Here is a 13792-nt window from a genome sequence, read left to right as displayed (position 1 = left end):
AACAACTTTCCTGATCGTGCACTCTATTTGCTGACCTAGCTGTGACCGTACCTACCAGGTCAAGGTCATCCTAGTTAAGCATATCGAGGCCAAGACAATGGGACGCGTCAAAATAGCTGAGGAAGGGAATTAAGTGGTGGGAGGGGGATAATGAAAAAAAAAAACTGATTGATATAACTTATACAAAAAAATAGTCTAGGAAAACTGGTCAAGGCCAAATAAAAAAAACAGACCCCCGCTAAATATCGCAGAGTCCCTTGGACAAACACCATACCATTGACAACACTTCAAGGACAAAGTTCACGACAAGAGTTCCACGATCTCATACCTTCACCATATGATGTATCATAAAGGTTTCTCGTTGATTATGCAAACAAGGTCTTCATTTGTATGAATTATTATCAGTGGATGATAAACTTGTCCAAAGTTTGAAAAGTTGTTGGCAGTAGCATTTTCTCAACTATTATGCAAACATGACCCTATTTTACCCTACCCCATTTCCTACAATAACCTCTTTTTTAACACACAAGCCCATGGAGTTTGGTTAACATGCAGAATTTAATTGTTATGATCTTGATTTACGCTCTGTTTGTTCTTGTCTGTCTAAATCTACTGCACAAGCAAAACAGGCCATCTCTAGCTTTCTTTAAGTTCCATGACTGACTACTTGACCAATTTGGTACTCGTAGGAAGTAGTGAGTCATTTTACACGAGAAAGTTGGAGAGAAACATCCGAAAATTCGTTAAGTCTACTTCCCACCATATATTTGAAGAACAATTTAGCTTTTCCATAGTAACTTTTACCACCACGCGTTAATTCCCATTGATCTCGATTTGTTTTTTCAGCAAGGAATACCAAGGCCGAAGGTGATTCTTCGAAGGCCTTCGAGCGTCACACTAAATACGAAGACGACTGACGACATCCCAAAGAAGGACAAGAAAGAGAAACAGACGGTTTCTCGCTTGAGCAAACAGTTCTGCGACGCCACGACATGCCACGGCCTGAATCGTATCGGGTCGGCGCAGTCCACGGCCGCTCGGCTCATGTGGCTGGCGCTCGTGCTCACCGCGGCTGGCATGACCATTTGGCAAGGAAGCAGACTGGTCAAGAAGTACATGTCCTATCCCGTACAGGTCAAGGTCGGCATCGTCGTGAACAACAAACTCATATTCCCCTCGGTAACCGTCTGCAACCAAAACAGACTGAGGAAGTCGAGGCTGAACGGATCGCGTTTCCAGCCCCTCATAGAGATTGACGATGAAACTATAGGGTCGGTGGACTTCCTGGAGCTGCAGGGCCTAGATGAACCGCTAGATGGCGAAGATGTTGCTCCAACAAATGCCCCAACAACAAGTGCCCCAGATACGGCAAACAGATCCAGGAGATCGGCCCATTGGCTTGAAATGGAATCCATGAATCGACTGCATGAAAAGCGACGTCATATGGTAAAACGGAAAAACAGAGCTACGTCTACCTGCCCTACGGCGCCGGTGAGTGGGACAGACATAGTTTGCTTGGACGAAAAGTTCTTGATGGAGAATGCTTCCGAGGGCTGTGCTCAAATAGGCATGCAGTTGTGTTCGTACCACCAACTCCGAACGGCACACGCAAGAGGCATCCGCGACCCACTGCCGCTAGATCGAAGCGACTCCTGGCGATTCTTCAGTCGTCCCGGCTGGGATGTCACTCTGCAGAACGAATGCGGACCCCGCTATGAGAACGTCGTGGATGAATGTTACGATGGCATGTTCCCACACACATCTCGTGCTGGGACCGAAGGATTCCTCTACTGCTGTACCAAAGAGTACATCGTGACCGACGAAACCTTTACCGACCATCAAGGAGCAAAACAGGCTTGCGACGACCAAGGGTTTCAACTGTGCACGCCTCAACAACTCAAGAAGATCTTTACCGATGGGTTTCGGGGTGAGACATGGGGCTTCGTCAGCGATCCAACGAAAAAGGCCCACCTCAGCCCGTGTGGCTGCCGACCAAAGAAGATGTGCTACCAGCTCACGTACGGCTACGTGCCCAGGACAAACCGAAACATGCCTGCCTACTGCTGCCAGCAAACGTACGCGCTCCTAGAGGTGGATTCTCCTCAGCAAAATCGCGCTGAAGAAACCTGCTCGTCAAAGAACTTTCATTTATGCCCCATCCAACGGTTGGTAGATGTGCACAAAGCAGGCATCCAATCAGACAGATGGGGATGGGTGAAGCACCCCGGTAGGATTGCTCTCCTTGGTAAACCATGTGACGACCTCCAGAGCAACGACACGGAATGTTATCAACAACGTGTAACCCACTTGGACGACCAGACAAGTTCTAATCTTTCCCATTGCTGTTCACCTATGATTGCCATCTCGAATGACCGGTTCCAAGACGAAGAGGATGCATCAAACTCCTGTGATCGACAGGGCCTTCAGCTGTGCACCCTGCCTCAGCTGGTGACGGGTTATCGCAGAGGTACCCCGAGTGATGACTATGGTTGGGCCAGAGACGGCACCTACCAGGGCATCGTCACCAAGTGCAGCTCGGACGCGAACTGTTCCAACGCGAGAACGGTTCGTCCAGGCGACAGCTTCCCAGCCTATTGTTGCCAGTACGTCGAGGTTAAGATCACCATTCCACCAAGAACACAGTGTACCAACATGATCCGGGGCTGTAGCGAACCTCTCGGTATGGAAGATGGTCGAATCTCAAACCATCAGATCACTGCATCCTCCACTATGGGTAGAAACGGCACACTGCCCTACCAAGGTCGCTTGAATGGATGGGGTGCCTGGTGGGCCGATGTCATTTCAGATAGCAATCTGGGCAGCAATGAGTGGTTCCAAGTTGATTTACTAAAGCCGACGTATGTAACGGGACTGATGACGCAAGGGGTGAGGGGAGGCCTCATTATAACCTACAAGCTTTTCTACAGCAACGATTCTCATGGTCCTTGGATGGTGTACAGGGACAAGAGCAGTAACAGGGAAGAGTTATTCAAGGGCGTGACTCGAGTGGGTGAAACGAGCCACCAGCATTTTGCCTACCCGATCTTGACGAGGTACGTCAGATTAAAACCTCACTTCTTGTCCAACAAGTACGCCACCTTGCGGATGGAACTGGTCGGCTGCGATCCTGAGACGTGTGCGGACCCGAGGAGCACGGACGCGCGTGGCGTGGTGGACGTCTCCCTGGACTGCCAGGGACGGGACTGCTACGTGGGTAACGGGGAGAACTACCGAGGGACGAAACGGACCACGGAGTCTGGAAGAGGCTGTCAGCAATGGACGCGACACGACCCACACCCCCACTGCAACATCACCAGTGACACCTATCCAGGAGCGTGTCTGGTGTTAGACTATTGTCGCAACCCGGACGGCAGACCAGGTGGACCGTGGTGCTTCACTAAAGACCCGGACGTTCCATGGGAACCCTGCGGCGTGGGAAAATGCACGCTGCACGAGAACGAGGTCTTAGATAAAGCGGCATGGAGAGGGTACATTGAGAAATCGAACACGTCCGACAACAGTGACCTGTCAGAGATCCTTCCTCCGGCCACGCGCCAGGAGCTGCGGCAGCTGGGACATCAGAGGAACGACTTCATCCTGCAATGTAGCTTCGACAAACAGCCCTGCTCACCGGAGGACTTTATCACGTCACAAAACGCAAAGTAAGCCTCTTTTGCTTTTCTTATACCTTGATCTTACAAACAATCGGTATCTTAGAATCAATCAACTTTTTTGATAGTTGGTTCGTAGTGAATGTTTGGTTTCCAAGCTCTTTCCTGTTTATCACTCTAATCTATCGTTTCGCCTGTTTTTATAGGTACGGCAATTGCTTTACATTCAACAGCGGTCACAATGGGGTGGTTCGCACAACTACCAGGTCCGGAACTAGCTATGGTCTCAAACTTACCCTGAACGCCGAGTCAGCAGAATACCTGGGGCTCTTCGGACAGAGAGTGGGCGCTAGGGTCACTCTCCATCCGGTCAACTCCACGGCCTTCCCGGACACGGAGGGCATAGATGCTCCTCCGGGAACAGCCTCGTCCGTCTCCGTGAGGCAGGTCGTCATCACCCGCACGCCTTGGCCTTACGGACAGACGGACTGTACCAGCAACGACGACGACTACGGGTCGCTGTACAGCGGGAAGATCTACACCCTGCGGATGTGCGAGAACACCTGCCTGCAGTGCGCCATCATCAACCGGTGTCGCTGCGCCACGGACATGATCGACCTCACACGGAAGAAAGCCATCAGCGAGTGCTCCCCGCTGTTTCACAACTCCACGGTCCCCGTATGCAACATCGCTAAATCGCGAGTTCAAGCGTGCGTCAGGGGCTTATGGAAGCGTTTCCAGCGAGGGGAACTCGACTGCAAATGTAACCAGGCCTGCAGGGATGAAACATTCGACCTCAGCCTCTCGTCCTCCAAGTGGCCCTCCAATCAGTTCGTTCCTTACATCTTGAGGGACCTGCACATGATCCAAGACGTCCGGAGAAACAATCTTCCGCGGAACATGAAAGAGGTGAAGGACAATCTGGTCCGGGTCGAGATCTCATACAAGGAGTTAAACTACGAAAGCATATCGGAAGAATGGAACTACAAAGAAGAGAACCTCCTGGGCGATATGGGTGGTCTGCTGGGCTTTTACATTGGCGTGTCCATCATCACTATCTGTGAGTTCGTCGACTACGTGCTCGACTTGTTCGGACTTCTCTGCAGAAAGATCAAAAGAAGCCTAAAGAGGAAGAAGTGACAGACAAAAAAAACTTAGACTGTTGACAATGACACCAACTGAATCTGGCCTGGCATGCATTTCAATAGTTGCTGAAGATTTCAAATCATCGATAGGGTTTCAGCCGAATGCGTCCCCCACATTCCTAAATGGCCAAACTTGCCATTTCTCTCTCTTCTACTGTCTTTTTCCTACCTTTGCTATACCACTTCTGTGGACCAAACATCCTTCCAGAGGGCACCACGCCTTCGTTTTGGCACGAAAGTATCTTGAGCTAATACCCCTGGACTTCTTTTTTTTACATTGATTGAACTAAGCCTTGTTAACGATTTCATGGGTGAAAATAGGACCATGAAAATCACGATGTGGTTTGCCCTCTCTGGGGTGTATTCTGCTGAAACCCTATCGTATAAACCAAATGAAATCCAACGTACTCCTCTGGTGCAAAGTAGAAGATCACAGAAAGGTGAGTTTCCAAGTTAGGATCTTTCCAGACGACTGGGCATGATGGAATGGTATGGAGGCAAGTCAAAATTTGACAAACCTACGTACAGCTATTTCACCATACGTACACTTTTCAGATCACGCTATTGTCTTACAAGTTGCGGAGGAACATCTTTTGTCACCAGGACTGCCTTTCTCGAGTTGTATCTATTGTCACCCGTAAGATCGTTAAAATGGCGAAGTCAAAGAATGTGAAAAGTATGGGGGTATTGCTCAAGATGCTCTCGTGTCAAAAATCATTGCACAGAATTCTACCTTTAAGCACACCATGAAGCATGCGTAAAAGTTCTGTTTTCTCACTCGAGTGTATGGAAATTGCAACCTTTACGGATGCTTTAACGTGTGTTTAAAGATCGGATTCTGGACAGTGAATGACGCCCCCTTGCAGGGTGTTTGGTCCCAAGTTGCCGTTGGAGCAGCAACAGTTCATGATGCGATCAGTAGACGTCGCTACTACACGGCAATGAGATAGCGGTGCAGTTGTGAAGATGTGGGTTCTTCTTATTCTTTTGAGTCGTAATCTGTACATGTTGGACCACGTGAGCTTGATCTTATGGATGACAATGTTTTACCAAAAGCCACAGCAGTTCCACAGCAAGCTGCTATGTGGCTCTATCCTATACCACGTCTTCTCGACTCCAATATCTATCTGCCACCCAAAAATTAACACAAGTTTCCAGAACAAAAGATGTTCTTTAAAAAACTGGAAGTTCCGCTGCAGCACCAAGGAAAGCCACTGAGGCCTTAAAATAAACCTTGCCCTTCGTCTTCTCAATACCTATTGGCATGCTAAATATCATCACAATCCATCCGTACCTTTCTGAGTTATGCTGGCCAAATTATAAAGGTAGCTCGGAATCAAAGACAGATACACGCAGGTATGCATTCACACTGAAACAATTACATCATTCGTGGAGGTAGTAGGTAAAGAAAAAAAGGAAAAGTATACGAATTACAGCATCTATGTAGCTATGTAAGCTGAGTTAGCTACGTCATCCTTAAGACTAAGGCTGTGTGACCAAATTATGTCGATCGTGATGTCATTAAACATTAGATAGCCGTCAGTGTACCATGCATCGTACGTCAACCATTGTATATGTCTGCTTTGACCCCCTGCCACGCATAGCCTACCATGGCCTCTCGACATTCCACAAACCATGGTTGGTCGGGAGCATGGTTGGAAGTCGGCGAGGTAGATTAGAAGTTTTCTACGACCGCCTAGTATGGATTCTGAAAAATTTAAGTCTGGAAAGGTATATTCTTGTTACTTGGATGCGATCAGAACAGCAAACTGGACCTAGTGTGGCTGGATTCTAGGCTACTTCCGACCTACCGCCGAGCAAAGTAGTGAGAAAGTCCCGAATGTGTGGACAGGGCCGGCTTTATGCTGGTTTGTCAGTAGGTTAGTTTGTTTTTGGACAGGGTAACTCTATGGATTATGAATGTATTCTGATGATTTAATGTGGAAAGGTAAAAAGGAGAATTTGAAGTTTCATATCCGAAACAAGCAATTGAGAATATATAGAATATTGTGATTTGACTTGAAGAACGGCTTCATACGTTCATGACAACCAGGGACTGAAACACGAAACCGATGTACAGGGGTCAGTTGTTAGCATACTAGTCCAGAGAAATCACTCTGTCCACAGACAAGAAAAAAATAATAATGATGGTAAATTGTAAGAACTGAGATCGTGAGAGTCATTTTACGTGAATGCTATACTTGATACGTGTTGATGGCTGTTGTATCTGTATGATATGAGTTGTATATTTGTCCCTCCGACTGTTGCTCACACTGTCGTATATCTGTACATTTGTTATATATCACCATAACGAACATTTTTCACGTCACGTTTAGTGATAGAGTTTTGCACATTTCTGAGCACTTTTTTGTTATTATTGATATGATATACATTCTACTTGTCAATAGCACGCCGGGAGAACGTACTGCGCCTACGAGAAACTACGGTTTCTGTTGCATGTTTGGCCAACGCTTCATCAGAATTGTCTGAGATCTTAAATTCCGCCACATCATGTTGGAAACTACAGACGGGATAACATCTTTAACTCCGCGATCATGACATTTAACGACTCGTTCTGTAGAAGTGACTAACTAGTTTGCACATTACGTTCTGTCGATGTGCTCAAAATAGGATGTTTGCACTCACGTGACATGTCAACCAGCCAGTATGGCTGACGTATAAAGAAACGGCGTTATTATGCGAGGAAGATTCTAAATGATTATTTTTATAGCTCCAGACTATGAATGATTCATTTCTAATGACCATAACGTTATTGCCTTCTAAATGAGCAGGTAACACGAAGCTGGTGTGTTACGCCGAAAGGCTGTCATACCGGCTATACAGATGCAGATACAGAAAAGTCGCCATCTTTTTCTAATCGCGTGCAAACATCCTATTTCATACAAGCAGGGAGGTATAGAATACGGATTCTAAAACTCCTTGAATTAATCTAGTTTTAGTCTACTGTGTGTGAAAAGAAACATATTCGCTTCTAATTAAAGAAGGCTTGTAATGTGTCTACGTATGACGTATTATTTACCAACCACAACGGTAAGGCCGACCTTCTAACCGGAATATACTAAGTAGTTGAAATAACTGTTCTGCAATCTAATTACGGAATCCAAAACGTTGGGATGAAAGTATTGAGATGTCTCTTCGGTAGCCAATGTTCTGACATGATTTTGGTTTAGATAATGACTAAATATTGATTGGATCTCCCAGTAAGATATGTTGAGTGCACTCGATGTGTTTTGAGGGGGGGTGAATGTGGCTTAGAATTTACCTATAATATCACAACCTAGTGCGTCTAATCACATAAAATGAGCGAAACGTAATGTTATTTCATTTATCCATTTCATTTATCCATTTTCCCTATGGGACAACATTGTGACAAACAAATTGTCGAAGACCACTAAGACTTGTACTCGTACACCACTAAAACGTCCTTAAGGACCTATGGATCGAGAAGAAAAGTAAATCTTTAGAAATCTCTATCATAAGGAAGATGATTCACCCCCCCCCCTCACAGCGGGGTCATCAATAGCCGGCTGCATTTGTTCGTTAATCCGGCTGCCTTTGCCGCTCATCCCTGCGTAATCTCCCCACATCTTCGACGATCCCCTTCTGTAAGTCTGTTAAACACAATAAAACCTTCGTGCAGTGATGCATTGAAAGATCCCTTATCGTCTTTTACAACGGATGAAGTGACCGACTCATTGACCTTTATGTCCGAAATCTGCCCAAGCCGTATCTTACTTCTAATCCGCTTTCCAAATTACATCTGCTTGACGTGCCTTTAAGGTTATTCGGCTGTTCATTCCGTACTCACCTCATTACATGGTGGAGGTTAACCGTATGAAATTTGTGCGAGAAAGACCAATATTACCAGACGTTGCATCATCACTGTATACAAGTATTTACTTTCAGACTGTCTTAAATCTCCGTTTCCAAGCGTTGTCACTGGCAACTACAAAAAACAAGAGATTTTGGAATCCATTCCGGATGTACGCCTCCCGTTATTACCGGAATCTTCTTATTTCACCAGGATCGGTTCTGGGAAGAAGATAAGACTTAATGACGATGAAACAAATCCTCTGGCTTAATTGAGTTCACACCTGATTCAGAATTGTCGTTTTCGTCGTATCGAGAGGACTTACCGTCGTGCAGCTCTTGGACGGAACAGTTTTAGTTTTTCCGTTTTGTTTTCATGGCTGAAAATGTTTTCCAGTGTTCACCCGATAAAACTGGGCCCCGATGTGAAGGTAAGGATATCGCAGTTGTTTGGAACAATTCGGTATGTACTATGTAAATAGTGCCATTAGACTACATGCTGTAATGACGATTGTGACTGCTCGCTGCAAACATTAGAGGTATTCTGTGCAGCAAACCTCATTAAAAGCACCCAGCACACAATCTTTCTTTAAAGACTCAGGTAAAGTATTTAACGAAATTTGCTTACTTTCAGTGTATTATCTGCACACAAAAGTACAATTCACTGGGTCCATAGACTCTTTAATAACATAATAAATGCGGTTCTACTGCTTTTTCTTAACATAGGCAGACAAGAAGGGTCCCAGGAAGATATTCGTCATCCCAGTCGCCACCAACAAAAATGAGAAGGAGGAGATGGCGCGGAACTTGACGATTCCGCAGTTGTCCAAGAAGTTCTGCAGCGCCACTACATGCCACGGTCTCAACCGCATCGCCCAGGCACAGTCCCCGGTCGCCCGCTTCATCTGGCTGAGCCTGGTGCTCACCTCGCTGACGCTGTTCGTACTCCAGGCCAACCTACTCATCACCAAGTACTTGGCCTATCCGGTACAGATCAACGTCAACATTGTCGTCAATCACAAGCTCCCGTTCCCGTCCGTGACGATCTGCAACCAGAACAGAATGAAGAAATCGACACTGAACGGAACGCGCTTCGCCCCGCTGGCGGACATCGACGAAGAAACTGTCGGCACGGTGGCGTATCTGGGGAAGGATGCAAGTACGGTGAGCCGTCAGAGAGGGGGATCGAGTGAGTACACAGGGCGGAAGAAGAGGGAAATCCCAGCAGAAGATCCCCACAGCCTTCGCGGAGACAGGCCCGTTGTTGTTCGAAAACGCCGAGCGTCGTTATCGTCGCCAGGGTGCCCCAGCGACCCTGGGAACCCGTATGGAATCGTTTGTCTTGACGTCAAGTTCTCCATGGTAAACGCCACTAAGGGATGCGCTGCCATCGGCATGCAGCTGTGCACGTATGACCAACTACGGAAGGCGCATGCCATGGGCGTCCGAGACCCATTGACGAGCGACGACAACGACGGTTGGCGGTTCTTCAGCCGCCCGGACTGGGACGTGACGTTGCAGGACGACTGCGGGCCGCGTTACGAGAAAGTCGTGGACGAGTGTTACGAGGGGATGTTTCCTCACACACCTCGGCCAGCCACGCATGGATTCCTGTACTGTTGTACTAGAGAAATGGTCCGAACTACAGAAGAATACAACACACATGAAGAAGCCAAGCAAGCCTGTGAAAACCAACAATTTCAGCTGTGCACCCTAAAGCAAATGACGAACGCTTATGACAATGGTATTCGAGACGAGAACTGGGGCTTCATCAGCCCATCAGACAAGCAGGCCCAACTCGCACCATGCGGGTGCCGACCTGACAACGAATGTTACCAGTTGGCGTTCTCCTACATCCAGCGTCAAAGCACTACCCTCCCGGCGTATTGCTGCAAACGAACGTACCAGATGCGAAACGACTACTTTGGTCAAGAAGGGGCGGAGAGGGGATGCTCTTCAATCGGATACGAACTGTGCAGTCTGAAGCAGCTTGCAGCAGTTCACGACATGGGCTCACGTTCTGTCGCTTGGGGATGGGTGAAAGAAGAGCGGACAATTTCTCGGCTTCATGGGATCTGTGCGGAAGGAAATGGCGTCCACTGCTACGAGCAGGCTCTGCAGTACACGACTGCTACTCCAGGAGGACTCTATGGGCTACACTGCTGTACCCCCACCTTCCTAGCGACCACTCAGTCTTTCATCAGCTACGACAACGCGGCGGGCACATGTAGCAGGGATGGCAAGCAGATCTGTACATTGGCTCAGCTGGCAGAAGAGTATCAGAATGGAGTTCAAACTAACACCTGGGGGTGGGCTGAGGGTCAGATGCAGGCCGTCGTTGGCGAGTGCGACTCTACCCTTGACTGCTTCAACAACGTCACCAACGCTATCCCGTACGTGACAGCGGACGGGTCGGCCAAGCAAGCCTACTGTTGCGAGTATGTCCGAGTTTGGCCGGAACTCCCTCCTCGGACCCAATGCACCAACCGATTCAAAGGGTGCAACAATCCTCTTGGGATGGAGAACGGTGTCATCAAAGACTACCAGATCACGGCTTCATCTACGGACGGACGGAACGGGACTCAGGCGCACTACGGCCGCTTGAACGGGTGGGCGGCGTGGTGGTCCAACGGTGTCCCACAGGGGGTCCTAGGGATCGACGAGTGGTTCCAAGTGGACCTACTGAAGCCGATGTACGTCACAGGCATCATCACCCAAGGACTGGCAAGAGCATTTATCTTAACATTCAAGATTCGCTACTCTAACGACACGGGCGGACCGTGGTTCGTGTACACCGATCCGTATGGAGGCCGTGACGAGTTGTTCAAAGGCGTCTCCGCAGAAGACCAAACAAGCCATCAACACTTTGCCTTCCCCATTCTTGCCAGATACATCAGGTTCATGCCGTGGTTCCTGTCAGAGTTTATCTCACTGAAGATGGAACTTGTCGGCTGTGACCCCGAGACTTGCTCGGACCCGAAGAGCACGGACGGGCGCGGCGTGGTGAACGTGGCTCTGGACTGTCAGGAGAGGGAGTGTTACATGGGAAAGGGAGAGAACTACCGAGGCATAAAGAAAACGACTGAATCGGGACGCAGTTGTCAGAACTGGGACCGACACTACCCACATCAGCACTGCAACATCACCGGGGATACCTACTCTGGAGCTTGTCTGGCGAAAAACTACTGCCGCAACCCGGACGGCAGACCCGGCGGACCGTGGTGTTTCACAGTCGACCCCGTCATCACCTGGGAGTACTGCGGGGTCGAGAAATGCACGGAGGGAGACGACATCGTGCTGGACAAGACGGCGTGGAGAGAGTACATCGAGCGGACCAACACATCCGACTACAACGACCTGTCCGATCTTCTTCCCCGAGCCACCCGCGACGAGCTGAGGCAGCTTGGGCACCAGAGGGACGACTTCATCCTGCAGTGTAGCTTCGACAAACAGCCCTGCACTCCTGAAGACTTCACGTCTACCCAGACTGAGAGGTAGGTGCTCTTATAACCTAATTATGGGAATCTATATGTTGAATCTGGAATAATGCAGCAACGCAGTATTATGGCCACGCGCTACATACTATTGATACAAAGTAAAAGCTTACATTAACTGGGAAAGAAATTGAAATCGGATAGCAGGCTTTAATTTGAACAAATGTATTTGTGCCTAACGCAGACTAGTAAAACTCTTGCTCTTTTTATCTATCATGTTATTTTATTTATCAATCTTCTCAGATTTAAAAACAAATCAGATTCGGTGACAGAAACAAACTGGTTTCTTTACAAGACCGGCTCCTCTGCATACATAGGAATAGATCACCAAAATATGTCATGAATACAGACATGGATATTGAGGAAGGCATGCAGATTAGATAACAAATTATCTTCTTTATATGTTCATCTGTAAATCTAGTAACTCATCCCAACTATTCCACAGGTATGGCAACTGTTTCACGTTCAACTCCGGTCGCGATGGCAAAGAATGGGTGACCACGAGGTCCGGCTCAAGCTACGGTCTGAAACTCACCCTCAACCTTGAGACGGCAGAGTACCTCGGGCTGTTCGGCAACAAAGCCGGCGCCAGGGTCAGCATCCACCCCGTCAACTCCACACCCTTCCCTGACACTGACGGCGTGGACATCCCTCCCGGCATGGCCACGTCCATATCGGTCCGGTCCCTGGTCATCACGAGGACGCCGTTCCCTTACGGCGGCGGGGACTGCACGGCCAACGTGGACGAGACCGTGTCGCTGTACGAGGGGAACAAGTACTCCTTTCGCTTGTGTGAGAACAGTTGCTATCAGTGTCAGGTCATGCAGAACTGCAGCTGTACCACGGACTTGATCGATTTAAGCAAGGTGGAGGCAATCCGAAAGTGCAACGACCGGTTCCGGGACGCCCCCGTTCCCATCTGCGACCTGGCCAACCCCCGGGTCCAGGCCTGCGTCAGGAGCCAGTGGAAGCGCTTCGAAAGCGGGGAGATGAACTGCACCTGCAACCAGGCCTGTCGCGACGACGCCTACGAGCTGAGCATCTCCTCCGCGGTCTGGCCGTCTCGCCAGTTCCAACCGTACATCCTCAGAGATCTGCACATGATCCAGCATTTGAACAGGCGGAATCTTCCCCGGTCCTACGAGGATGTGCGCGACAACTTGGTCCGCGTCGAGGTGTACTACGAGGAACTGAACTACCAGAGCATCAGCGAAGAGTGGAACTACAAGGAGGAGGATTTCCTCAGCGATCTCGGTGGTCTTCTCGGACTGTACATTGGTATTTCCTTCATAACGCTATGCGAGATCATCGACTTTCTTCTTGATATGATAAAGCTACTGATGAAGAAATGCTTAGTGTTGAGAATGAAATGGCAATGGCGCCAGTTACAACAGGCTGTGGACGAAAGTAAAGTAAACGGATGAGATAATGTATGTTTCAAAAAGTAGTGTACGGTGAATCTGTTTTCATCGCCTGCTTGATCTGTGTAGAATCTGATGTAGAAACAAAGAACATGTCAAGGAACGAAGATATATACCACGTTATGCTGGCCAGGCCCCATTGTATGTTGTCGTATTTCCGTTTCAGGTACATGTGTAATACGTATAGCTCTCTCTCTCTCTCTCTCTCTCTCTCTCTCTCTCTCTCTCTCTCTCTCTCTCTACTNTATATATATATATATATATATATATATATATATATATATATATAT

The 13792-nt window shown here is 48.2% G+C and overlaps 1 protein-coding gene across 1 annotated transcript; it reads left to right on the top strand.

Annotated features, from left to right (window-relative positions):
- Positions 1–1044: 1044 nt before the first annotated feature.
- On the top strand, positions 1045–13603 carry LOC109475034. Its single transcript, XM_019775576.1, has 5 exons — positions 1045–3662; positions 3818–4747; positions 8985–9018; positions 9314–12081; positions 12527–13603. The coding sequence occupies exons 1-5, from the start codon at positions 1045–1047 to the stop codon at positions 13503–13505; spliced, it is 7329 nt and encodes a 2442-aa protein (XP_019631135.1). The 3' UTR covers positions 13506–13603.
- Positions 13604–13792: the final 189 nt, after the last annotated feature.

This window comes from Branchiostoma belcheri, unplaced genomic scaffold, assembly GCF_001625305.1.
Source record: "Branchiostoma belcheri isolate BF01 breed outbred unplaced genomic scaffold, Haploidv18h27 scaffold32, whole genome shotgun sequence".
In the NCBI taxonomy this organism is placed as follows: Eukaryota; Metazoa; Chordata; class Leptocardii; order Amphioxiformes; family Branchiostomatidae; genus Branchiostoma; species Branchiostoma belcheri.
Note: the sequence above shows the minus strand (reverse complement) of the source record. Positions and strands in the feature narration are given on the sequence as shown.

Excerpts from the sequence above, each read along its gene's own strand:
- LOC109475034 (XM_019775576.1), top strand. The coding sequence starts at position 1,045 with ATGTGGCTGGCGCTCGTGCTCACCGCGGCTGGCATGACCATTTGGCAA. Across the intron at positions 3,663-3,817 it reads ATCACGTCACAAAACGCAAA|GTACGGCAATTGCTTTACAT; the intron begins GTAAGCCTCTTT and ends CTGTTTTTATAG. Across the intron at positions 12,082-12,526 it reads ACGTCTACCCAGACTGAGAG|GTATGGCAACTGTTTCACGT; the intron begins GTAGGTGCTCTT and ends ACTATTCCACAG.